This window comes from Podarcis gaigeae, assembly GCF_964106915.1.
Source record: "Podarcis gaigeae genome assembly, chromosome: 5".
NCBI classification, from domain to species: Eukaryota; Metazoa; Chordata; class Lepidosauria; order Squamata; family Lacertidae; genus Podarcis; species Podarcis gaigeae.
In genome coordinates, this window is record NC_139681.1 from 16003020 (window position 1) to 16029347 (window position 26328).

Consider the following 26328-nt stretch of genomic DNA (forward strand, 5'->3'; position numbering starts at 1 on the left):
GTTTGGGCTCTCTTGTTCCTAAACACAGGTGGATTATTCCTGACATTGTCCTTTCCTTTCCTGTTTTGATTGTTCTTTACCTCTTTGCAATTTACCTTGTTAAGTTGTTTGGGGGCATTTTTTTTGTATAAAGTGATGAATACAGTAAATAATATTACTAACAAAAATAGTAAAATCAAAATCCTACGAGAACCCTATTGGATCAGACCAAGGATTCTCTCCCTTAAGCATCCTATTAACACAGGCATGCTCACAAAATTCTAGGTTGTTTACTGACAGCTTCCCTCTCCGGTAGTTCTGATTCTTCCTTTCACTATTAGTAGCTTTGATACTGTTATCTACTAATTTTTCAAGTAAAGAAGTTCGGCTACTGGCACTGTAAGGCAAGGAGAAGATAGTAAGTATTATCTCCCCCCCAACCCCCCCGTTGCATACTTCCTAGTCTTACACTATAAAGGAGGCTGTTTTTACTGATAGGTTATGAGAAATAATTGTATTTTTGTAACAGCAACACTTCTAGGAGATACTGTGTATGCTAGCTGGATCCACTGACTTATGGTTTATCAAGAAGCCCTAGGTTTTTGTCACTTGTATTTGGCATTGTGCTTTCCACCCCCCACCCCCCAAAAAAATTATGGTTCTGCTCTGGGTTTCTGTCCTCTAAGGTCCTGGTGTTGGTATCTGCTAAAGATTTTTTCAAATATTTGTTTTGGCAGAGTTTGTTCTACCCTTGGAAGCTGTCTTGCCTTTTTATAGTTTCCTTGGCCTTTGTTTGTTAACCAGCCCATTGAATGGGTTTGTATTTTTCGACATCTGTGCTATGCATTCTGTTTGCAGTCCTGTTATGTGGTTTTAGGCAGATTCCTGCCAGTGTAGCTCTTTTCTCTCCCTTTCAGGCTTTTCCATTAATCCTCTTAATTTTTCAAAGTTTTCTCTCTCAAAATGAAATGTCAGACTTTCTTGGCATGTTTCAATTTAAGTTGGTTACTGTGAGTGGTTTGGCAGTAGTTGCATCTATCACTTTCCATAGCATGTGCCCAGCCCGGTTTTAATATGCACCCACCTGTCTAAGTGTTTTTGTGCCTGTGATTATTATAAAAGCTAAATATGGGGCAGGTAAGGCAAGGGCATGCATAAAAGATTTCAGCTTTTCTTCTTTTGTTTGAGCACATTATTCATGGTGGATCATTAATATGTCATAGTCTCAACTGTTTTTTTGCAGCCCCTACTGTCTATTAAGTCCTTTATTTTGCTTCCTCCTATGAAATGTTGTGTTTCTTTGTGATTATAGACTGGACCCTTTTTGGAATTGTGCAGCCTTTCTCAGTGGTAGTGCTCTAAGTACAAGTGCAGCAATACTTCTCGGTTTTTGCAGTTTAACTTTTTTCCAGTTACAAATGAGCATATGTGTATGTTATCGGCAGCTAGCATATGCTCTCAATTAATAGATATAAACATTGGAGATATAACTTGATGTCGGTATCAACATCTTGCCATTCTAACGACTGTTTCCTGAGGAAACTTGTTATCTGAACTTGGTGTGTTCAAATCCTCACAATCCTAATTAGCTGTCTTGAGAGAAGTGATATCTAACTGCCACAGAAGGTGGCTTTTAATCAGGGCTTTTTTTCAGCCAGAACCTCTCACGTGGGTGCCATTGCCTTTCTAAGAGAAGGAGGGAAATGTTGTTGGTGAGTTCCACTTTTATTCATTTGCAGAAGCTCAGTTTGAAGTGTCAGAATAGCCCCTTCCACTTAGGGAGAGAGAAAATTGAGCTAGCTGAAGTAGCAGGGGGTGCAGGGCAGGTTATCTGGCCACCTATTGTGTGAAAAGCCTAGTATTTTTTTTGGCACATGCACAAGAGAGGTAAAATAGCCATGGGCCCCTTTTAGCCGTCATGGGGTCCAGGGCGATCTCCGCCATGCAATGTTGAAGCAGCTGCTTTGTTTCCTTGTACGTTCATAGCTGGCTGTTGTGGAGGTGTGTGGTACAACCGAACACTACAGTCACAGAGAAATAAAGTAAGTACATTTATTGACTCCAAATGCTACGTCTAACCTTTATTTAGACATTGTGCTCAGCTGCAAGAGCCAAGAATTTATCCTTATCATTCAATGTGAATGACATACATGATTCCAGTGCAGGAAGCACAGCACTTGCTTCTCTCTTCAGCCACAGGGTTTTAGGTTTGTTGGTTCCATTTTTGATAGCACAACATTTCCCTCTGCATGGTGACACATTGGATGAAATATCATATAATCCATATTATATATTTACAAACAATGGAAAAACTGACAATTAAAAATACACAATAACTAAGGCTCCATGTATAAAGCTTGGCTGAAATCACGTTCCCCCTCTTGGAGTGGGCACACTGAGTTACCCGAGGGCTCTTCCTGCCCCAATCAGCTGCTATATATATCCCTCAGTGAGCCTGGCACTTGTTGTGAGCAGCTGCTGGACCACTCTACATAAGGCATGTTAGGAGGGATGGGCAGGAGTGCTGTAGCTCTCCACTCACATAGTGGTTGTAATGAGGAAATGCTGAGATTAAAGAGTTGGCTGGAGACCCACGACCTGCAGAATTTGAGGCAAAATGAGTGATTTGAACTGACAACACAGATTTGTAGTCCATCTCATTCAGCCTTGTTAAGATGAAAACGAAGAGCCTATTTGAGATTGCTGAATCCCCTTTCCACCCCAGCTGAAAGTTAAGACTGTTCTGATTAGTTACAAGTGAACACTGTTTCTTTATAGTTCATGAATGAATGTGGCACTATCGTATTCCCCCCCCCCCTTTTACCTGACACGAGGGGGGAAATAGTAATCTTTCTCCCATGAGAACTTGACGCAAGTTTCTGCTGCCTTGTTGACCATTTCCCTGTCGTCCTTCCCTTTCCACTAGTATAGGGTTAATGAAATAACTAAGGCTGCAGTCAGATAAATGAAACTTGCTGTCCATTATTAGCAACATCACCCTAACAACCACATAAGGGTACAATATTAAGACATTCACTTGCTAGCATCCTGAGTGTTTTGGACATAAATAGGGAATGTCCCAGTAGCCTACACAGTTGCATGCTTTTGTTTTTCTGTGGAGTCTACTCTGGGCTTTCTGGCACAGGGGAATTATAGCACAGAAGCATTCCTGTGTCAGCCACCCTAAATTTTTTAGATAGAGGGCCATGACCGCACAGTGGCTTGTGCCATTTTGTTCTCTGGGTATCTCTCCAATGTAACAAACCATTAATAGGTGAAAGTGCATGGTCTATAATCAGGCTAGCACACTTCCTGCTCCTGCCTCCACTTTCCTTTCATAGAGAAGAGATGGCAGCAGTGTGTGTTTTTCCCCAGTGGCTCCCACATCCAGATGTTGGGCAGCACTGACGCCAGCACCCTGGACTTCAGCTCCAGCTAGAATTTTGCAGCTCCTCTCGGAGCCATGTAGGAAGGGGCTGTCCAAATTTGTTCATCAACTTGGATAGTTCAATGTTGTGCTCACGATAGAAGTCTGCCAGGAACATGCGGGACTGCAACAGTTCCAAAGGGAGAGCAGAGTTAATGAAGGACCGCTCACAACCATCCCTCCCAATTACTGAGATGAATCCCACTTGGCTACTCACTGAGGAATCCATGTCTGGATATTTTCTTCCTTTACTTTTCCCCAGGCACTTGGTCTTCCCTCCTTCCAGAACTTGACACCAAAATCCTTTTGCTTCATCAAACCTGAAAAAGGATGCCTGCTTTATATACCTGCACACATGGGCTCTGAGTTGGAGCAATCTGAAGGGCTAGGCTAATGGCTTTCCAATATTTTACTTGCTTTCTAGAGGAAAGGGGCTGAAAGCAGTTTCCACAAAAAAGTAAAACAAGGATTAACTTTTAATTGTTGTTGCAATGCCTTGCTAATATTTCACAAGTGCGTGAGCACTCATGTTTCAAAATTTGCCAGAACAGTTTGGTGATCTGGTGCAGACCTAATGCTGGCTCCTTACTAAATCATAGGTTCCAAATTGGTAGCCACACTTGATATGTGTACCACACTGGTACAATGTTCCTCTTCTTTGGTTATTCACCATGGTTTTGTTACAAATGCACTAATGCAAACCAGATTCCCTCAGAACTAGTTTGCAAATGCATTTCTATCTTAAGAGTAACTGGCTTACAAAAAGTAGCATGATTTGCATTAGTATATGGTGCAGGTTTATAATTGCGGAATCCTAATAATATTCATATGTGAACTTTGGCAAGAGGTTAAGTTAAACTGTTGTCTTGAGCTTCATAGGGGGTCTGATTTATCACCGACATCCAGCCAAATCAAATTCTGGTGGCAGGGAGAGGTCAATAGCTATGGCTCGGAGCTTTAAGCTTTAGGGCTTTGGTGGGTATTTACAGTGCAATCTAAGGCTGTGTGTATGGTGGCAGAGAATACAAATGCCTTATCCAGAGTTCTACTAGACTTGAGCTAGCAGCAGGCAGGCAAGGGCAAAGGAACATTTTTATTCTGTGTCCTTTCTTTCAGCTTTAAAAGTTTTTAACATGGAAAACATTGGGAGGGAAAGATTTACTCATGCTCAGGAACATGACTAAATACCTCTCTGGTTTGGGAGCCTATTGTGGGACAGGCGGACTTTCAAATCCAAGATGCTTCCTGGGACAAACCCTTTTTGGCCCTACTGATATCGGAGGAGTTGGTGAGGGAAGTCCTGGCATTAGGTCTCTGTCTCCGGTGTCAGAAGGGTAGATTCCCAGGGACTACACTAAGGCTGGGCAATGCCAGGTTTACAACACGGCCAATGTGTATCACCAGCCAAACATTGCGATCTGTCGATACGCCACAATGTTGAAATGGAGGAAGGAACAAGCTGCATTAGGCCCAGCCAGGGTAAAACTGCCACTGCTCTCACTGAGGCGGGTTTCACCCTGGTACCTCGGATGATGCAGTTTGTTCCCACCTCCCACCCCAAAGCCTCTCTGGCTTGCGAGCAACACATCGGGGCTTGCTCAAGCCAGAGGCTTTCTTTAAACCATTCTGCTGAAGAGAGCACGGCCGCCCATGCCTCAGCGGAGCAGTTTAAAGAAGCTGAGGGGGGAACAAGCTGTATTGGCCTGTTAATGCAGCTTGCTCCTCCCTCTGCGGCATGAGGGGCAGAGCGCGATAGCAGTAAATCATGGGTGGGTGAAAACTGCCGCTGCTCTTGAGTCCCGCTGGTAGCAGAGAGGCCCAGGAGCAGCGTTGGTTTTACCTGTGATATACTGCTTGGTGTAGCTGCCATCATGCTCTGCCCCTCATACCAGTCCTGGGTGATGCACAGTGGTCTTCAAGGTGGCATACAAGAAAGTACAACTCATAAAGCAAAAATGCGGCAACAGTAAATGGAAATGGAAACACTGCCAGCAGTCCAGATCACAGAGAAGGAAGCTGCTGAAGAAGTACGGGGCCTCAAAACATTTACAATGTATTTACACAAGCAAAGGCAGGCATGCAATCCTTACTTGAGTGCTTGGGTATAGTTGAACAGTGGTGTAACCCCCAGAAACCTTTGGATGTTCTCCATGACAGATGCAGGGCTTTGTCTGAGTTCCTGCCCATCCACAACCAGAACCTGAATTGAAGGAGAAACAGTGAAGGTTTCAGAATAAATCTAATCATGTTAAGGCTCCCCACCCCTATCTCAGTTACCTAAGTCACATACAATTACCAGACAATTCTCCTGCTCATTTTCTATTCCTGGAAGGGGTGACTTAAGTGAGTGGAATTTCTTTAACATACATTTACTACGACTGCAGCAATCAACTTATAGATCTTGCATTTTCAGGCATTTGCCTGAAGTCATGAGGCTTAAAAGTATGTAGCTGATAGAGGTGAATGTGCAAGCCCTGCCCGACCTTAATGCATTGAATGCAAAGGTCAAAAGGGGCCTTTGCACACTTTCCACTGAAATTGCTTTAGAAGCCTCCCTGGGCTCAGAAATGCTAAAGGCAGGGTCCCCAGTGCTGTGGAGTCTTCCAAGCATGTTCAGTGGAACTTACTTAACACCCACCTTTAAACCTTCACAATCGATACACAAATACCTGAGGGGAGCCAGTGTACTGGGGAATAGTGCATGCAGAGTTTGTATATGTGCTCCCGCTTCACTACAGACTTCTAGCCCATATAAATTCAGGCAAGCATCTGGAGCTAACATAGAAAGCCAAAAGGCACAGTAGATTGTTTTAGTTTCCTTCCACTATGAATTCTAATGCCTGAAGTTCTACCTTGTAAGTTTTAAACAACAGAGTTGACTCAAATATGCTTTTTATAAAAATCCTGTAATCTCATTTTTGTGAGACCAACATAGCTACAAGATCCAGGATTACCTGTTGTGCAGGTGAATGCTGATTATACTCATTAAGAGTGGGGGGGGGGAGCAAACATATAAAGGTTTATCAAAAGCATATAAAAGTTCCCCTTCAAAATACCACCTGCATTGCACAACAATGTAATTATAAACACACCCAAAGGCTGCTGTACCTGTCCAGAAGGATAATACATCAACCACCTCTCCAGATGAGTGGAATACAATCCAGGATTCAGACAGCGGTTCTGCAGGTTGTGCAACTCCTGAGGGGCTTGGGGCCCAGCAGAAATGATCTGGTAGAAAGTGTAGTTGAGTGCCACAGGGTCGTTGTGAGCACGCTGGTGCTAAAAGCAGGTAAGGAGGGGGAGAGAGAGGTGAGTGAATTAGCAGCGCGCTGCTCTTTCTAGTGTACGAGGCAGCATATCTTTAGTCTACATGCACCATCACATCCCGATGGCCCCACCAGCTGGGTCCTGCACATATTCCTGCTGTGATGCCAGGAGGAGTTCTTAAGGAATTACCTGATACCAGGAGTATGCTCTGTCAGCTGGGTTGATCAGGATGGCAATTATTTTGGCCCGCGGAAGGAGAGCGGCACTCCGCCTGGGTACTACTTCGGTGTCAAAGTAATTGGCACTTTTCTCAAACATGAAATCTGTGCTGGCATTGGAGGGGATGGGAAAGAACTCCATGTACCTGCCATGTGAAGAAAACCGGGAGAGCATGAGAACAAGGCATGCGTAATAATGGTGATGGGCGTGACACAATGGGAACATAGGGGAGAGGCTGGTAGCTCCTAGCATTTTGCCCTGCCACAGGGGAACATGAAGGAAATGATAGTTTCGGACACGAATGAAAGAGAATGAAGACAAGGACAGTATTCTGCTAACACAACTCGCACTCTCAACTCCAGTGCCAGTGATTGGTAGTGTTGCATGGGCATCAGTCTCAATATGACACACCTAGGGCACATATCACAGTGGCAGGAGCAAGTTAGGAGGATGAATTCCCTCTGCCCTTATGTATTTGTTAAGTCATTCAGAATAAAGTCCTGAACCATCATGGTAGACTCAAACTGAGGCTGAAGCCAGGGTCTGCCTCATGACCAGACAAGCACTGCCCATTGTGTTGAAGGCCATGGCAACTACAGTTTGATTTAACTGAGTTGCAACAAAGGCAGCCGTAAGACCAGCCAAATAGGCCACTGTTCACCAATGTTACCATACCATTTGCTTCAAATCTCTATTTAAAGGTTGACTGAACTCAAAATTTAATGGAGGTTAACATACACAACATTAGGAGGCAAAGCAAACCATGCCAACGGCAACCAAGTTGACCGAAACCTGCACAAATCATGATTTGTAATTCCACTGAATGCCTAATCCAACAATCAAAATCCCGCTGAAAGTTTGTGGGACAGAGCAAGGGCAAATCAGTGAGCACATGAGTCAACACACTTACCAGTCAATTCCTTTGTGATAGTTGAGTCCATTAAAGAACTGGATCTCTTCATAGGTGGAGGGGCTTGGAAAGTTGCTGGTAACAGCTGGGTGCATAGATAGGAAGAAATGCACAGCTGTCGTACCTGAAACAACACAGTGGAAACAAAACTTGTGAGGGATTTGTCTGAGAGCAAAAAGGTCTGAAACGTAAGTTGGTACTAGCACGACTGCTACCAACAGCTCTTCATGAAACACAGAATTGTTTACCCTGGGCTAAAGCTGTTGCTCATATTGCTCAACCTGGTAAGGAAAGCCCCAAATATAACCACTACCCTCAGCCACTCTGGCAATTCCCATCGGACTAGACAGGGCGTGAGCTTTGCTTCTTTCTGAAGCCAATTGCAATATTAAAGTGGAAAGATCTGAAGCGTATGAAGCCACAAACTAGGCCCAAAATGCAAGACCTCTGCTCCTTCATGCTCCCACCCTTATAGTCGCTTTTAACTGTCTGTCCTTGTTTCTATCCTTTTAAGTAAAGTATGATATAATCACCTTTTAATTACTAGTTTTAAGTCTTATGTGTTCAATTCGTCCATATGTTTTATCTTACGCTGGTCTGTGACCAAAATAAAGTTTGATACTGAAACGTTATCATGCAGCTCAGTTGCATAGGTCAGTAAGAACATCCTTTAAAACCTGACACAATTAAGCCTGTAGAGGGCACCACTATACCTTTCCTACACTCAAAGGCGTACTCGTTCTTGTTCTACATCTTATCTCAGCTCGCCAGTTCTGGAAATTAATATTAATTGGGTGGAACAGGCAACCCCGAGAAATTCAAGATGACAATTTTGGCAATTGACAACTTGGAATTGCTTCCCCCCCACCACCTGACATTTCCCAGAAGACCTAAATCAGCTCCCCGCTAAGTTTTAAGGCAGCGACAGAGAACCTGCGTCTCTCGAACTGCTGTCCCCAACTACATCTCCCATCATGCCTGACTACTGGCTATGCTGCCCAGGACTCATGGGAATTGGAGTCTAAGTACACCGGGAAGACCACAGGTTCCCATCATGTTCCAACACAAAAAGAAAAAGGCCACATCACAAATATATTAACAGGGCAAAAAAAGACCATGACGGCCAGTGGGTTATGTTACCAGTTTTCTGAGGACCGACGATGAGAAACTTGGGAAGCCGGTCACATGTCTTCTCCTTGGACCAGATGTCTTTATGCCGCTTGTCATCACAAGGGTTCTACATCAATTAAAAAATCACGCATGAGATAATGTGGGGAATAATTACCTTCGTGTTTACCCCAGGCACAATCACTCTGGTCTACAGCACATTAAGAGCTTGGCTGGCATAAGTCATAGAGCATATGCTGGCATCAGTGCTCTATTCTGGATGGAATGATGGTCATTTGTTGGTCAAAGGTATTGTGGCAGTCTCCTGAAGGAGTTAACTGGGCAGGAGCATCAGCAAGCCAACAAAGACATGCCCAAGGGAAAATAAAATCACAACTGCAAGGAGGACGCTATTCAATCTGTTGAACTATTTAGCAGTGCATTTTCACCACAACTGGGGAGGCCTGGAAGTTTAAAAAACTGGGCCTAAAATTCTGACAAAGGTATCCGATTCTGTTCAGAAAAACCATACAGCATTTTAGATCCCAGAACCACCACTAGTTCATGCCTTGCATAATATTCCCCACTTAAGGTCTTAAGACCCAATAGGAGAAATACAAACTTCTCTCTTCTGTAGCAACCAATTCACATCCGCTCTGCTCAGAAGCCCTTTATTTATATTAAACTTTTATTAAAGCTCCGAGAAAAACTTCAGCTGCAGGCTGGTTGAAGGGAAATTGTCCTGGAATCTCACCTGCCACAGAGGGTTCTTTTCCTGCGAAAATATTTCAAAATACTTTTTGGCCAGCTGGATGGGCGGCAGAGTCTGAAGACGGAGGTTGGTCCAGCACTGCACAAATTTGACGAGGCTTTCGAAAGTGTAGAGCCCAAGGCGATCGTTTCCATAATTGGACAAGTGGGTCATGAAGATGCTGATCTACAAAGAAAGAAGGACATGGGGGCATTTGTTAGTGTCGAAAGGTTGATATCACTTGGAAAATTCTATCTGCTTTCCACTCTTGTTCTACAGGGGCAGCATTGGCCAATGAGCATCGCACACACACTCAGCAGTTGCTCTCGTGTGCAAAATGAAAACAACCCATTGCTCCAAATCCATAGTTCCAGTGTTGACACTATTCAGGTCCCTTGGGCAGGTTTTCTGGATACTCACCTGTAGCTTGGTTCTTTAATTATCATTATTCATTTGATTCACTTATAACCTGCCTCTATAAAAATAAATAAATGAATGCCCAGGTGGCCAACTACAATAAAATCCGCAATACAATAATGATGCAATCTATCCAGATGGATTAAAAAGTTTCACTTGAAATCACTGTCTCCAAAGAGTTGCATTCAGTTGGGCAGGACTACAAAGCGTCCGCATTTAAAGATTGCTTGCAATCTGGGCTCTTGCTTTCCTCAGGAATCCTGCAAATGTCCTTTTACATGCAACACAGTAACACTTCCCAGGGACAAATAATGGTTCAGCAAGCTCCCACAATGGACAAACCAGGTGGCTACTAAACTCAAAGAAGCTTGTCTGAGGCCATGACTTTAATCTTACATTGCCATAAAGGCAGGGACTTTGCTGCAGCCAACATTGGCTGCCACAAAGTCCTTGGGTGCTGCCAAACTTGGGGAGTGGGTTGCTCTTTTGAGGCTTGAGACATCTGTTTCGTATGGTCAGTCATAATTCTTTTTTATTTTTAGCCAGATTGGATTCCAAAAATGACTAGTGATACCAGGTGCTCGTGAGCAGACTCAGTCTCTGCAAACGAATGTGGCTCCTAAGCAGATATGCGGTCAAATGAAGACAAAATTACCTTCCTTTTAAAAGCACAACCTCTCACCTGGCTAAAGAAACCAGGTGTCTGCAACAATCTGTGCCTAAGTGTCAGTCACCAGATAACAACACTTGTTAACTCTTTTAATTAAGAAGTCTGGTGTGGGAAGAACAGATACCTCATCTCTAACGCTTCCCAGAGAAGCTGGCCCCTAGGTAAAAGAGCATTTAACAAGTGAGGAAATTGGATAGGGGAGAGGAAGGAGAATTAACAAGGTCGTGTATTCAGTTTGATTACAGAGTGACTGATTGTCTGGCATTAACTAGATCAAGTACATCATCCCAATATGCCTTTCACCCTGGTCTCCAGTTTCCCCGTCAAATGTGACCAACTTAATAGAGAATTCCAAACAAGTTTTGGGAACTAGCAGCAGAAGCCTTCCTGCACTTGGAGGAGGCTGGTGTGACTGTGAGGCATGGCCTGCTGCCAGATGCTTCCTTTCCATCTCTGACCTTTCAGGGCTGGGGTGATTTTGACACCCAAGAGCACACAGCGCATCAAGAGGCTGACCTGGAGGCTCCATGCAAACCATCAAAAGAAGAGCTCCCAACTCGCAATGGCAGTATTTCCATCCAAGTGCTAAATTACTGACAATTAGCTTCCAGGAGAGAAAGAATTACTAAAATATTACGAGGCTGGAGGGGGAATGCAGCAGCTTCTCATGGAGGGCCTCAGGGATTCTAGCAGCTCTGGCTAAATGCCTTACACCTAGAGGGAGAGATCTCCCAAGTTTGTTGCTTTATCCCGTTCACCAACACGTTTGGGAGAGGAGTTGATTTTCTAAATCTCTGGCCTCAGGACGGGAGATTGGTCTCCACATTAACACAGCTGCCTCTCAGAAGTGAGCCTGAGTGATTTCAAGATCTGGATTACTCTAGGCCAGGGAATGGGGAAACTTGGTGGCCCTTGAATTGACTGCAACTCACATGAGCCCCAGGCACCATGTTCAATGGTCGACGGAACCTGTAATCCGACATCTGAAGCTGTTTTAAAGGACTCCCTAGGGTGGCTGATCCACAACCACTGGTCTTGGGGCCTCTTGGCAATGCTGTATTTTTATTCATGCATGAACTGCTGAGAACATTAGCACCTAGTGCCGTATTGGGGGGGGGGGGGAGAATGGGCCTGGATTCAATGACCTCTGATTGCCAGCAAGGGCTGTTGCGTTAGCATAAGGGCAAGAATAATGGTTGCACAATATGAAATCTCAACACTATAGTTGCGCTAGCAGAAGTTTGTTGGGCGACCAGTTGTGCAACATGGAGTATTGTATCTGTTGTGCCACCAGCTACAAGAACTATGCTGGCTCTGTGCCCTTCTCTTGTGCATGTCATCGCTAAGGGACTTTAAATTCAGTACAAGTTAAATTCCCCTCTTTTTGTCTCTAACCCTAGCTACATAATCATGCGCCATTCCACAGAGACAGGAATTTTGGATGAAGCTTTGGCAAACAACTTAGGCTCCTTGGAATCTGAGCCACTCAGCTGAATTGCAGCCGCTATCCAAACTAGCCTTGTTAACTACTTTTGAATGGTGTTTGGCATATAAGCAGTATATTAATTAATTAAATAAATAATAAGGATAATTCATTCTTTCTCTCTTAATATATAGAGTTTGAACCAAGCTTGTTTTGACTGTCTAAAAGCCATGATGTAACTACTGCGGTCCCACCAGTGCTCCCGTTCCATACCTTCCCAAACTAGTGACTTAAGAGTGGCAACCGTTGTCTACCTATCTTCTGACAACGACACCCGACAACCATTCAGACTAATTACCAACAGGCAAGTCTGATCTTATTCCCCAAGATCCTGCCCCCACCTCATCTAAGCAGCCACAACTATTCCTTATAACGGAACTCAATTATTTTCTCTGGAGATGTTAAAAAACCCAAGTGTGAAAGGGTAGCAATCAGAAATTAAAACAGCGAACTGAAAATAGAGCAGCAATACGCCTGGTGCAGAAGGAACTGGAGGGGTCAAGTGGGAGGTGTGCAACTCTATAGCTTCAGGGAAACGCAAGCAAAGATATGCAATGACTGCCTTTTCTGGGAGCAGAAAGCTGCATTCATTTGCTGACATCATGGTTTGCTGGCTAGTCAGGAGATCAAACATCCTGTGTTTATACTGCAGAGTTAAACACACACACACACACACACACACACACACACACACACACTCCAACTCTTGCACTTCTGCATATACTCACAGGGATTCAAACATCTGTTATGGATCAGTGAGGAGAGGCTGTTTGGCGCTCTTTATTTTAGGTGGGACATCTTTATCAGTTAAAGTGGAAGGAGTGAGAGTTTAAAGTCAGTTGGCAAGCAAAGCAATTGGTTCACGGACCAGATTGATGATGAAAGGAGAGAGCAAACCAAGGCCAACAACTAGGGAGTAGGATGAGTTGAGGGGACACAGAACATGCTTTTCGGTATTTGGTGTAAATTGCTCACTGACTTGTTTTTACAGAAACATCAGGCTGGGAGGAAGTATTTGAGACTAATACATTCTGTCCTCTTGCCAAGTGTAGCTAGCTGAGAACATCAGCAATCCTCTTTCAGGGATGACATTATAGAATCATAAAATTGTGGGGTTGGATGGGACCCTGAGAGTCATCTAGTCTACCCTACTGCAACGCGAGAATCTCATCTAAAGCATCCTGCCAAGCCACAGAGTGCTCAGCAGTGTGTCGGGGATTTTCTGGAAAAATTGAATCAGAAAGTTTTCTTTTAAATGTTCTTGGAAGTTTTCTAAATTGATTGGGATCTGATACAGCAAGTTTATTTCACCCCCCCAAAAAAATGTACCCTGTGTTAATTTTACATGCTGTAAAGTATTTGAGATGAAACATTCATCTAGAAAAGAATCAATATGAAAACCACAATGTGGTTGGAGTGTTATATTTAAACAAATACAAAGCTTAACTTAGAAATAATCGTTATTGGACTATTTGCCACTATTCTAAAACATGTCAATTTGATAGCCACGAACTACCCTGACATTTGAGTGGGGGATAAAAGAACTGGAAACTGATAATATGCTAATTTTAGCATACCCAAAGAGCTGTGCATTAGAATAAAGATCTTTCCCATATATGTATGCAGTGCCCACATCTGAAATACGAAAGGAGGGAAAGTGTGGGATAACCAACATGCTTAAGTTTAATTAATGCACAATGAATGGATACAATTGCAGTTGACATGGGGAAGTATCCAGTTCATGCACCAGAGGTGGTTTTAGGGTAGCAGGACTGGTACAAGCTCCCTGGGCACTGAGCTGCAGGGGACACCACAAGCATGATGGAGAACAGAGCGCGACAGGCAGAGGGTGCCAAATTTTAGCACTGCACAGGGTGCTGCTGAAATTTGAGACACTCAAGTCTGCCACTCAAGTCACTGCATGGGGGCACGGAGGAATCATGCTTGCTGGCCTCATCTCTAATCTCTAGGCACCTGCTGCGCCCTCCCTGCCACCACCATTAATCCCCGTGCACATAGCGCAGAAGGCTCAGACCAGTTTCTCGCAGGCTGATCTAAATACTGAATACTTGGAGGGCAGGGACAAAGCAAGCGACTGCAACCCTGTTTCCCCTCCAGGCATTGAGTCTAAGAATGTAGGCTGCCCTTGAGAGGGAGGTTTATCCCTAGGAAGAACCTCTGTCACATTTCTGTCCTCCCTGAAGCATTTTCAGTAGGTTCCTGGGTGGCAAAACTGTTAGGCCAATTTTTTTCACAAATGCTTCCCTTCACTTCTTTGCCCAACTTTTGCCAAATATACACACCTCAGCTTTTTCTGTGCTCTTAAGAAAAAAAATAAAAACCTGACCACCACTGACGTAGGGTAGGAAAAAATAAAATTCATTGTTGGCACCTGTCTGTCTGAGGAGATAGCCTGGTGAGAATTAGGCCTCAGGACTGCGGCTTGTGTTTAGCATCTCTGCAGACTGTGTTTCCAACTACTTTTTTCCATCCTTCACCACATAAAGCACACAGGTAATCACAAACACTGCCCCCCCCCCCAATGCTGCAGTACTTACTGGGTTCAGGAGCACTGTCAGAAAGAGTTCACCACCGCGAATGCTTTTGTCCAGCTCCTTGGAGCCACCAGGATACTCATTATAAAATATGGTGTGAGTGAAAAGACCACAAGTCTGTCGAGGCAACACCTGGGAGAGCCAGAGGGAGAGGAAAAATTAGAGATGGCCATGGATTATCCCTGTGAATTTTAACATGCAGCCAAAGGAGAAGGCATTTCTACTGGGGTTAGATGGTGTCAAGATCATATTTGCTATTCTGCTGTCATTCCTAACTGCCATTTTCAGTCCCACTCCAAAAAGAAGGAAAGAAAAAACACACCACTTGGTGTTCTGCGGCTATTCAGCATATTTAGTCCTTGTGAGGCTGTTCTGAGGTTTCCTTCCCCTCAAGAAATTTTCCTAAACTTTTTCTTGCATTTCCACAAACCCCATGGTTCTCCCGAGCATGCTGAGAGCACCATCCATGCACAAGAGGCAGCTCTTTTGGCTACGTGAGGACTGGTGCTCAAGGGAACTGAGTTCTTTATTAATACATAATGTAAAGTTAAAGGAGGGAATCAATCCAGCCTCTCCTGCTCAGCTGCCCAATAGCGACACAACTGTTGGAGCAGTTACATGGCTCCACTTGGAAGTTCTTCGGTCTCGAATCCTACATACTGGGAATTCTACACTAGTCTGAGTGATTGCTACAAAGAACTGACTGATTTATGAAGGGCAAGTCTATCAGTGGTTACTAACCACAGTGGCTATCTGTCTCCACTGTTGGAGGCAATATGCCTTAGGATTCCAGTTGATGGGGATCACAAGTGGAGAGTACTGTTGCATTCATGCCCTGCTTGCAAGCCTCCTAGAGGCATCGTTGGCCGCTGTGAGAACAGGGCTCTGGACTGCATGGACCTTGGCAAAATCCAGCGGGACTCATTCTTGTGCTCCCTTTGCTTTTGTGTTTGAGAGTTTCAGGGAAGATTAGCATTCAAAATGCAGGGATGAGTACCCAATAGGCTAGTGGTCATGTTTCTCCTCCAGATAATCAATAGGGGCTTCATTGTCTCACCATGATTTCGTTATGGATGAAGCCCCGCCGGTACCGGGCAGGCCGAAGGTGCGGATATTCCTCTGTGCTGGTCACCTGGATGCCCCAGACAGCTTTCCATGCCTCATAGAGCTGTGCATGGACAGGGTAAACTCCTGAGTGGTGGGGGGCTACTGCATAGCCCAGGTCTGTGGGGATCCCATGCTCCTGGAAGAAGAGCACAAATGGTAAGAACCCTCTATTCCCTGTATTGCTAGCAGTTTGCTGAATGGAAGGAAGGCAGAAATGGCGAGGCAGAAATCTCAAAACAAAAAGTGAGTGAGTTAGTAAATCGGAACTTGGGTCTGGGGTATATGACACAACACATTTATACTAGGTTTGTAAACAGTCAATTGCCTGTGAAGTGTAAAACATTGCCTCTAGGCAACAAGGCATGGATAAAATGAAAGGAAACTTGGCAGAATATTGTTGAGATGGCACTGGAACATCTCCCATTGAATTTGCTCCTTACCAAAGCAAACTGCTTGTTGAGTTTCATTTGCTCAGCTAGCACAGTGACGTTGTGAAAGAGATGTGGCTGCATGTGACTCCACATGTGCGGGAACCACCAGAACTCCTTCCTATGCTTTAGCAGCATGTCGTCCCCTTCATCTTCCTCATCAGTACCTAGAAAGAAGGGGGAAGGAAGGAAGGGGTGCTCAACTGTCAGTCATCATAGACACTAAGTGGCCAAAGCAGAGAAGACAACATTTCATTTGCATGAATGGCTTTTAAAAGGAAACAGCAGGCGCCAGGTTCCCATCTACACCAGGGACCTGCTATGGCATAGCTGGGGGGCATTAACCCTTTCCCCCACACTGTGGTTGCTGATCCAAATGAGCCCCCTACTTCTGCACCTGCTATCTTCCCTGGCATAAAAAGCTCCCATTCGCTCCATTGTACTGATAGCACCCAAGAGCTGTCAGAACACCACTTGGATCCAGTAGTTCCCCAAATCAAAGAATTCAAATAGGCCCCTACCTCTGCAGAGGTTACATGTCCCTGTAAGCCAAAACCCTGCCAGATATTTATCTATCCTGGACAAAAAAACTGCAGTGAGGCCCAGAGGGTTAACAAACCTTCTTTTATCTGATGCCAGAATCCTGATCCTGATCAGACTTTACACAACTGCTGACTGTGCGGATGGCATATCACTAAGAAATTTACAATACAGGTGAAAAGAACAAAGGCAGCTTACCAGTGTGGTAGAATTTCCCAGAAAATCCCAGGTTGAAAGTAAAATTGGGAACCAAAGTCCTCAACTTGTTCTGAGTGTTCAGTAGAGCCTGGAAAATAAGGGGAAAAAAGGGGGGGGGAGAGGAGGAAACAAACTTCAAAACAGATTCTTAATCAGATTTTTCAACAAGAAGGGCACTTCCAAACAAAGCCTACATGCTGGCAGCAATGCACAAGCAGCCCCAAACATTGGTTTCTTAAAGGCTGACCCTTGTCTTTGGCAAGCGTGTTCAGGAGAGCACAGCACCAAATGCCAGCCCTGTCCCTAGCCTTGCTCTCCGTTTCTCTGTTTTTGAGAAGATAGTGCAGAGCTTTCTTCAGATATGGCAAACCCTGAGCTAGATCAACTCATCCACAAAATGTTTAGGTTGGCCAGCTGGACCATAGGCTTCTGCCTTAGTTTTTAAAATGTTGCCTAGGGAACCAGAGTCGAATGTGATGATTAACCTGCTATTGTTATTTACATAGTAACTCATGATTGTCTACCTTTAATCTTCTGCAAAGTAAAAAATAAAGCAGTGGCCAATTTAACTACCAAAGCATATCAACTATGCCTTCTTTATGGCTTTATCCTGCAAATAAAAGTCCCATCTTTCAACAGAGATATGCACCTGTTGCCCATTAATCGCTATTTTAATTGTGATTGTCAATTGTCAAAAAATTCCATACAATTCAGAAGTGGTTAACATTGTAAAATTTGGATTGTGGTCAAATATGCATCAAATATATTTTCTGTAGCTAAGAAACAGTGCCACAGTATGCTTTTTATCACATTCTTCCCCAACACTTTTCCTTACGTAATGTGTTTTTTATGTGGTTACAGTATTACTGAAATTCATAAGTCACTCTGGGAGCCTTTTTTGGTAGAAAAGTGGGATTAAAATGAAATGAAATGAAACAAAACAAATAAGCTGATGGAGCAATTGCCTTCTTCCAGTTGGTTGCTATGCACATTTTAGCAGCTTTAAGTACCCTCACAATAATTTTACACACAGAGTTATTAACCAAGTATTATTTCAGGAGTTAGTCATATTCAACAGCCAGTCATATTCATTTATCATGTTTAGAAGATTAGCCTAAAGAAGGCTGTATTACTGGACAGTCCCTGCCTCCCTGGATATTATTAATTATTATGATTTCATAAAATTTATACATTGCTTGATTGTAAACAACAACCACCCTCAAAGTGGTTTACAAAATATAAAGCAGTGAAATCAAGAAAAATTACAGCCCTACTTTAAAACATGCACAAGTTAAAATACTAAAACATATCAAAATTACTTCTAATAAAATTATTTCTAAGGAACTGGGTAGGCTTGTCTAAACAGGAATGTTTTTAGCAGGCTCCAAAAAGAATACAGTGAATCTGCTATATTCCCTGCATAAGGCACAGCAATATATCTTGAAATACCAGCACCTGAGAGCAGGAGCATTGCATTTTTTATCACACAAATTGGCACATGCTAAATTACATGTATAGTTGCGTCTGGGTAAAATACCAACAACATAGTGAGTAGCTGAGATTTAGATTCATTTATTTGTATCTAGTCAAGAGACCACTATAAGACAAAGGTTTAACAGTATGAAAGCAACACAAGAACTGTACTTTTCAAAATTAAAGAGTTTCCTGAAGACGCCGGGGTGGGGGGAGAAATCTGGGGCCTCTTCCTCTGAAGAGGAAGAACAAGATACCTCTGAATGTATATGAGGAATTTTATGAATAAGACCAAAGCCAAGGGGATTCAGACTGAGCTCTAAAAGAAACAATTGCTCCCTGAAATAGTGTTCGTCACATTCTGCTACTTGGAGGAGGGTCCATGCTGGAGATATGGGTACGCCCAGATAATGCCTATGCTTGGGAGATTTATACCGTATTTTTCGCCCTATAGGACACACTTTTTCCCCTCCAAAAATGAAGGGGAAATGAGTGTGCGTCCTATGGGGCGGATGCAGGCTTTCGCTGAAGCCTGGAGAGCGAGAGGGGTCGGTGCGTCCTCCCGCTGTCCCCGGACCTGATCTGCAGGCGGGCGGCGGGGAGAAGAGCGCTTCTCTTCGCTGCCTGCCCCGCAAGCGCCTGGGGGGGGAAATAATTTTTTTTCCTCTTTATTTCTCCCCAAAAAAACTTGGTGTGTCCTATGGGCCGGTGCGTCCTATGGGGCGAAAAATACGGTACTTCCCCACAGCCCTCACCACCACTTGAATAAATTAATAATAATAATAATAATTGTATCCCGCCCTTCATATGAAGAGCTGAGTGCAGTTCACAACAGAAAAATAACAAAATTAGAATGCTTGGACCATTTACAAGGTTTTCTAGTGTGTCCAAGCTATAATCTCCTTATAACGATACCTGATAATTGTTTTATTTTATATTTACAAAATTTACAAGTTGATAATGCAGAGCATGGGCATGGCTGAAGAGAAACTTAATTTTATTGAGTTAAATAATTCTGTACTGCTCTTCAGCCAAAATGGAAAAGAAGTATAGCAACCTTTTGTCATTTCTTGGAAGGCTGTTAAGCCATCTAGTCTAATCAAGAGTTCTGGCACGCCTACTTATGGCGGGATAAATGGAAGATACACAAGGGATTTGGGAATCATATTTTCAGAGGACCTTTAGTTGAAATATGGGATAAATATAAAAATCTGTTGGAACCAAAAACCCCACATTGGCTTTCACCTCTAGAAGTCATGTGTGCGAGGACTATTAATATGAGAAGTAAATGGGCAACATATAACCAGTTAATAATTAAAGAAGATGGGAAATGGATTGTACGACCATACGACCAGGTTAAAGAACATGTCTATGACTGGTTACACCATCTCCAGGTGAACCAAATGTTCAGGAAGGATCTTAAAGAAAGAGGCTATGCAGAGAAGGAATCTAAGTTTCAGACGGAGATTATAAACAAAGAAGAAAAAATTGTTTCGAAAATGTATAGGATACTGTTGGATTGGAATTTAGGGGATGAGGAGGTTAAGTGTGTAATGATTCGCTGGGCAAAGGATGTAGGACATAATATACTATTTGAAGATTGGGAAAAACTCTGGAAGGAAGGACTAAATTTCACGGCGTGTGTAACGGTAAAGGAAAACATAATGAAGATGTTTTACAGATGGTATTTAACACCTATGAAATTATCAAAAATGTATAAGGTGGATAACAAGTGCTGGAAATGTAGGGTTAGTGAGGGTTCCTTCTATCACATGTGGTGGGAGTGTGGAAAAGTTAAACAGTTCTGGGAAAAAATCTATATAGAACTGAAGAAGATTTTAAAATATACGTTTCCAAAGAAAGCAGAATTTTTCCTACTAGGTATATTGGGTTATGAGATAAGAAAAGAAGATCGTAGATTAGTATATTATGCAGTTACAGCAGCAAGAGTAATGCTGGCCCAGATGTGGAAAAAGCAGGAGACACCAACGGTGGAGGAATGGAGATTTAAGCTGTTGGATTATATGAAATTGGACAGACTTACAGGCAAAGTAAGATACATAAGAGACCAAAAGTTCACTGAGGATTGGGGAAAATATGTAGATTACTTGGAACTTATTAGTCAAGGGAAAATAACGCTAAAGGGATTTAGAGACGCACTGTGAAAGATTGTGAGACTAAATAATATGTAAGGTTAATATACACTAAGAAACGTATATAAAAAGGTACAATGACAATATATACTAAGAAATGTGTAATTTAAAGTGTTACTTCGAATGATTTTCGGGAAAGCTAAAGGAAGTTTTGAAAATGAAGATTAAGAAATGTGACCAAAGTGAAAATTAAGTTTTTATATATTTCTCTTACTTTTATTTCTTTCTTTATCTTTATTTGTCTGTGTAATACTTTTACTTTTGTATGTTTATATGTGTGTGTGTGTACATATTCTTTACTTCCATGAAATAAAAATTTAATAAGGAAAAAAAAAGAGTTCTGGAGAACTTGAAAAGCTTGTGCACTATTGCGCAATATGTTGGTTGGCCTACTAAATGTATTGTCATAACAACAGATTGCCGAAGAACACATTTTTATATTACGTAATCTTGAAAATTTAAACTTGTTCCCTTTAAAGGGTACTTTACATGACTGAGTGAAGGCTAGTCTAGCTTCCCTCTTGGATCCTAGTTGGATCCCTGCTCTTGACAAGCTCCACTTCATCAAAAGTCCTCCCCTGAACATGCAAGGGCAAAAAGTGTGTTGGGGGCCTGGGATGAACGTGCCACTACCTTAATGTCCACCCCCACCCCCCAACACACTGGTCCTGCCCTCTCCACTCCTAGACTTCACATACTTAGTACAAAGTTCAGATGTTGGGCCAAATGCCCTCTTGCAATCTGAAGTTGTGAGTTATCAGGTTTCCCAGTTGTGTGGAGGCTTCTAAGAATGTTTAGCTGAACATGCTGAGAAGCTTCTTTCAGACTTTCATGCTCAAGTGGGAAGATTGGGAGCAGAGGGGCCATGCTCAGGGATGTTGTAGAGTGAGACTAACCCCCCCCCCCTTTTGTCCTTGTCTACAATCATTCCATGAACCAGCTGAATGAAGCCTGCAGACCACAGTTTGAGGACCATTGTCCTCTCCTGCACAATGTGCTTTCTTCTTAATTTCATGTGCTTCTGAGAAGGTAGGGACCATACATTTCTCCCCTATATAATGGCACATACATTCACACATTCCTCATGCAAGTAAAGAATGTATTATAGTTATTTAACACAGGGCAAGTTTATAGTCTCCAGTATTTTAATACAAGAAAAACTGCCCTGACCAAAATCTGGATGAAAATGCCATGTGTGCCACTTGTAGGGCTAAGCAAAAATGACAAATAAAGGGGCAAGCGCAGGCCTTGCTGGAAGGGACGCCATCTCATTTCTAAGGGTGATCTGCAACTACAGTGGTACCGCTGGTTACGTACTTAATTTGTTCCAGAGGTCCGTTCTTAACTGGAAACTGTTCTTAACCTGAAGCACCACTTTAGCTAATGGGGCCTTCCGCTGCTGCGGCCGCGCGATTTCTGTTCTCACCCTGAAGCAAAGTTCTTAACCCGAGGTACTATTTCTGGGTGAGCAGAGTCTGTAACCTGAAGTGTATGTAACCCGAGGTACCACTGTATAGTAGTTGCAAACCTGCCTGTTTCCACACCAGGACAAATACAACAAAATTTTGAAGCCTATCTTCCGCCCTAAAAGAAATGTTCCTGTTTAGGGTTTCAAGTCAGCCATTCCCTCCAAGCAAGATTTTTCACTCGCCTCTCTATCCCACCAGTATTCCTTTTACTTTTCCAATTTGTAGTTTTTAATTTTGTTGCTACTGAGCATGCTCCGTCCTGTTTGGGCTGTTTTTTGGAGTGGTTGGGTGTGGATTACCCCAACATGGTTTTATTCTTTCTTTTTTTGTACTAAGCAATTGATTCTCAGTGGCCCCATTTTGGCTACAGTCCTGTCAGCACTGGCCACCTGAGTTTACCATTATTGAGCAGTCTCCAATCGCTAGGAAAGTTTGGTGTGAAGATGAGTGAGAAAGAGATGATGCTAAGAGGCTTACCCTTTTGTGCACTGAGGGAGATTTAAAGCCTTGCTTTGGGTTCCTATGACAACATATCTGCCAGCTGATAAATCCTAAACAACCCTGTTCCTTGTGGCAGCTGCAACTGTATTGTTGGCAGCTAGTACCAACTAGCCCCCAGTCTGATGTTTTCATCCTGGTGTTTTTAATGATTCCCCCAAACCCTAAGCACCCTCTGCAGGCTCACTGTTGACCTAAAAGAAATCAGTTGTAATCTTAAAGTACCAAGAAGATTCACAATGCATAATCATTAACAAGGACAGAAAAGGAAGCGGGAAATATATATATATATATATATATATATATATATATATATATATATATATATATAAATCTTCTATCTGTAGGCCATTCCACCTCTTCTCCAACATTCTACAATACTGAACACAAGTCTGCACCTATTAACATTTTATTTTCCCCATTATACCTTTCCCAAAACTGAAGTTTACCGGGTCGTTTTAACCACTCCAGTGTTGTAACCCCCTCACAAAATATCTGAATTGTACAAGATATATCAACAGTAGCATAAACACAGTGCCATGTGCTTTCTGCAGCCAGATTACTTAAATATCGTTGCTTACTACATTCTCTTACAAAGCAACTTTGCTTATGAAAAGATTAAAAATTCATGCCACCTTGTTTTTCATATATACAGTGGTACCTTGGGTTAAGAACTTAATTTGTTCTGGAGGTCTGTTCTTAACCTGAAACTGTTCTTAACCTGAAGCACCACTTTAGCTAATGGGACCTGCCGCTGCTTGATTTCTGTTCTCATCCTGAAACAAAGTTCTTAACCCGAGGTACTATTTCTGGGTTAGCGGAGTCTGTAACCTGAAGCGTCTGTACCACTGTATAAGTATTTTGAATGAGTATTTTGTTCCATCCAGTTCAAGTGTGTGTGTAGTCACATCTTCTCAGCTCATCATTAGGTTTGGTTGAATTGTTTCTTTTAACTACCTATAAAAATAGGAATAAATTAGACCAGGACATAATACCCAGTGCTTCCTGCTCTTACAGTAAAGGAGGAAGGATTACTGAGCAGACGGGTTCCTACTGCTATTCAACTTTGGTGTGAACATGAGAAGGGGAAAATACTAGTCCTCATACTACTTTCAGCACTGCTTGCATAGTCAGCTACAAAGCCAAAGGTCCCGTTGTTACCAGGCTGCTCATCAAATATTGGCCTGTCTTGTGCCTGAGAAATTGCATGTTACTGCATTATTCTGTGCACTCACAGGACAGAACACTTTGTCATTATTTGTGGGCATTATTTTATAAAAGTGCAGGATAATTATGCAAGTCACTGCTTGTTATATTCTCAATCAGCCATGCAAACACATACATGTGCAATGTCACATGCTAGAAAAATCTAGAATCAATGGTTTATGTATTAGCACACATATAGTACAAAGATTTACAAACCACTTGGTGAAAAAGCTCTGCAAATAGTGCACAATGACAACTGTAGATAAAAACACAGTTAAAATCCAGAAACCAATTAAAAGACAAATAAGTTTGGGGCTTTTAAGGAAAAAGTGCATGATTGGTTGGCTATGCAGCTGCATTAACACATCCATTATTCCAGATGATGTGTAAAACATGCATTTTCTAGAAACAGAATTTGGTAGTGACAGCAAATCTTGGAAACACCTTATTTCCCTTAAAAGACAGGCAACTTTCAATTGGGGAGGGGATGTTCTTTGTGGCAGAGATGACCATTTGCTACTTGAAAGTTCCCCAGGTGCTGCTCAGGAGGAGCTCCAGTGGCAAGATCTCACTCAGCGCAAGCCCAGTTCCTCTCATGTTCCATACATCTGTCGCCTTGCAGCTTTCTAAGCCACAATAATCCTTCGCCAATTATTGTCTAAGAAAGCCTTAAAACAGATTGCAAAATTCTGCAAAACTAATTCATACAAGCAAATTAAGCATGCATGCTATGTCTTTTTACATAGTAGTTTGCACTGCTGATTTAAGCTGCTGTCCAGTGTGCAACACTACAGAAAGATGCTTTTCCCAAAACAATTTTCATCACCAGGACACAATCTGAATCCTTTTAGGAGGCAAGGCAGCAGGATCTATCATATTTAAACGTGATTAGGCATTTGGTTAGACCAACCTGAATCCCTTTTATATAACTTGTCAGGAAAACACACCAGCTATTTTTTCACTGGGAAATTCCCCTCCACTTCCTTCTCCCTCTGAGAACTCAATAACAAACCCATGAAATTATTTCTTGCTTTTTTAAAAAAAGGAAAACTCATTAACCTTTCCAGCTCTGCACCCACAGAGCCTCTTTTAAATGGATAAATCTGAGCTTTATCTGCTTTGCCTGAAATTCTGTTTCACTGATCTCAGATTATTGCTCCATTTCACTCTGCTAAACCTCCAAACAAAATATATTTTAGAATGATCTGGTCTGAGGTTGTGTTTGTTTGTTTATTTGCAGTCACTTGAGAAACCTTCTATCTTCCTTCTGGGGCAAATAGAGTGCCAAAGATGTCTGATATAATTGCATTTGTGAAGCTGTGGGTCTGGTCCCTGGCTGGGAATCCAATCTCAGCTAGTTTGCAAAATGGAAGCCATATAAATACAGCACAAAATAAATAAAATGAGTAATGCAAGGAGGGTGAGCAATTTCCAGAAATAAACAGGGGTGTTGCTCTCTCGGCTTTGGGAGAGATTGCCCTGGTGATCTGGGTTTAAGTTCTACTGATAAATACAGGATTATAGATAGGATTTTCAGAGTCTGAAGTATGGTTATAGAGGCATGCCCTGACCATTCTCACAAAGGGACAAGTTATTATGAATTTCTGCCTTTCTGACAGTGTTCCTCGTAGGCCTGCTTCACACAATCATTTTTCCGTACACAGAGATTTAGATTAGGTTAGCATCCAGCCATTATCTGTAGTCTCTACCAATCCCTTTGGCAGAAGCTATGTTAAGTCTTTCTCACTGCTTCCACCTTCCCTAGCACCTGGGGTGAACAGAAACTGACCCCTGTCCTCACCCAAATCCTCTAAATGCTCAGGGGAGTGCATGTATATGTCTGAGATCTGGCAATCAAATATGTGTTGCCCTTGTTCATGGCGATTGGCCTAGTTGCGTATCACATTAAGACATAGCAATGATTTAATATGAACACACCGTCTGCTACTGAACACTGCTCAAAATTCTCACTCTACTACTCACCTACTCTGCTGCTGGGAAGCAAGCCAGAGTTTGGTATGTCATGTGAATGTGGGTTGGCTGTTTGTTACCCCTGAGCAAATCATGAGTAGTAAGCAAAGCACAAACCCTTGTTACTGCTTGTTGAAGATCACAATATGCCAGACTTTAGCTTGTCACCCCACCCCCCAATGGCATGGCAGCAGGAGTGGGAGAGGAGCACAGCAAAAACTTCTCCGCAGAATGCTTCACACTTACATAAAACCATAGTTTGTTTTTAACTACAGCTTAATGTGATGTGCAAACCAGGCCACAGTCTCTTTGGAAAAATGACATCATGAAGAAGAGGTCCTAGCATAGGTCATCAGGGCCAATTGAGACAAAGAGGGACACAAAAGCTGCAGACCAGGATTCCGAATACTTTATAAATGCTTTTTCAAGGAAAGTTGTCAGTACACTTACACTCACACCTGCAAACTGGACACTTCCATACCATTCCACCAACTATACTG

General features: G+C 42.7%; 1 protein-coding gene across 1 annotated transcript in view; it reads right to left on the minus strand.

Moving 5' to 3' along the window:
* Nucleotides 1–2017: 2017 nt before the first annotated feature.
* Nucleotides 2018–26328, minus strand: part of NDST2 (N-deacetylase and N-sulfotransferase 2) — a 76479-nt gene continuing 52168 nt past the window's right edge. Inside the window, 13 exon segments of the mRNA XM_083738308.1 lie at nucleotides 2018–3445; nucleotides 3447–3530; nucleotides 3624–3726; nucleotides 5497–5606; nucleotides 6515–6685; nucleotides 6863–7037; nucleotides 7803–7926; nucleotides 8943–9039; nucleotides 9664–9846; nucleotides 14789–14917; nucleotides 15843–16028; nucleotides 16333–16487; nucleotides 17059–17146. Of these exon segments, the coding sequence (XP_083594434.1) occupies nucleotides 3275–3445; nucleotides 3447–3530; nucleotides 3624–3726; nucleotides 5497–5606; nucleotides 6515–6685; nucleotides 6863–7037; nucleotides 7803–7926; nucleotides 8943–9039; nucleotides 9664–9846; nucleotides 14789–14917; nucleotides 15843–16028; nucleotides 16333–16487; nucleotides 17059–17146 (1776 nt within the window). The 3' untranslated portion in view covers nucleotides 2018–3274.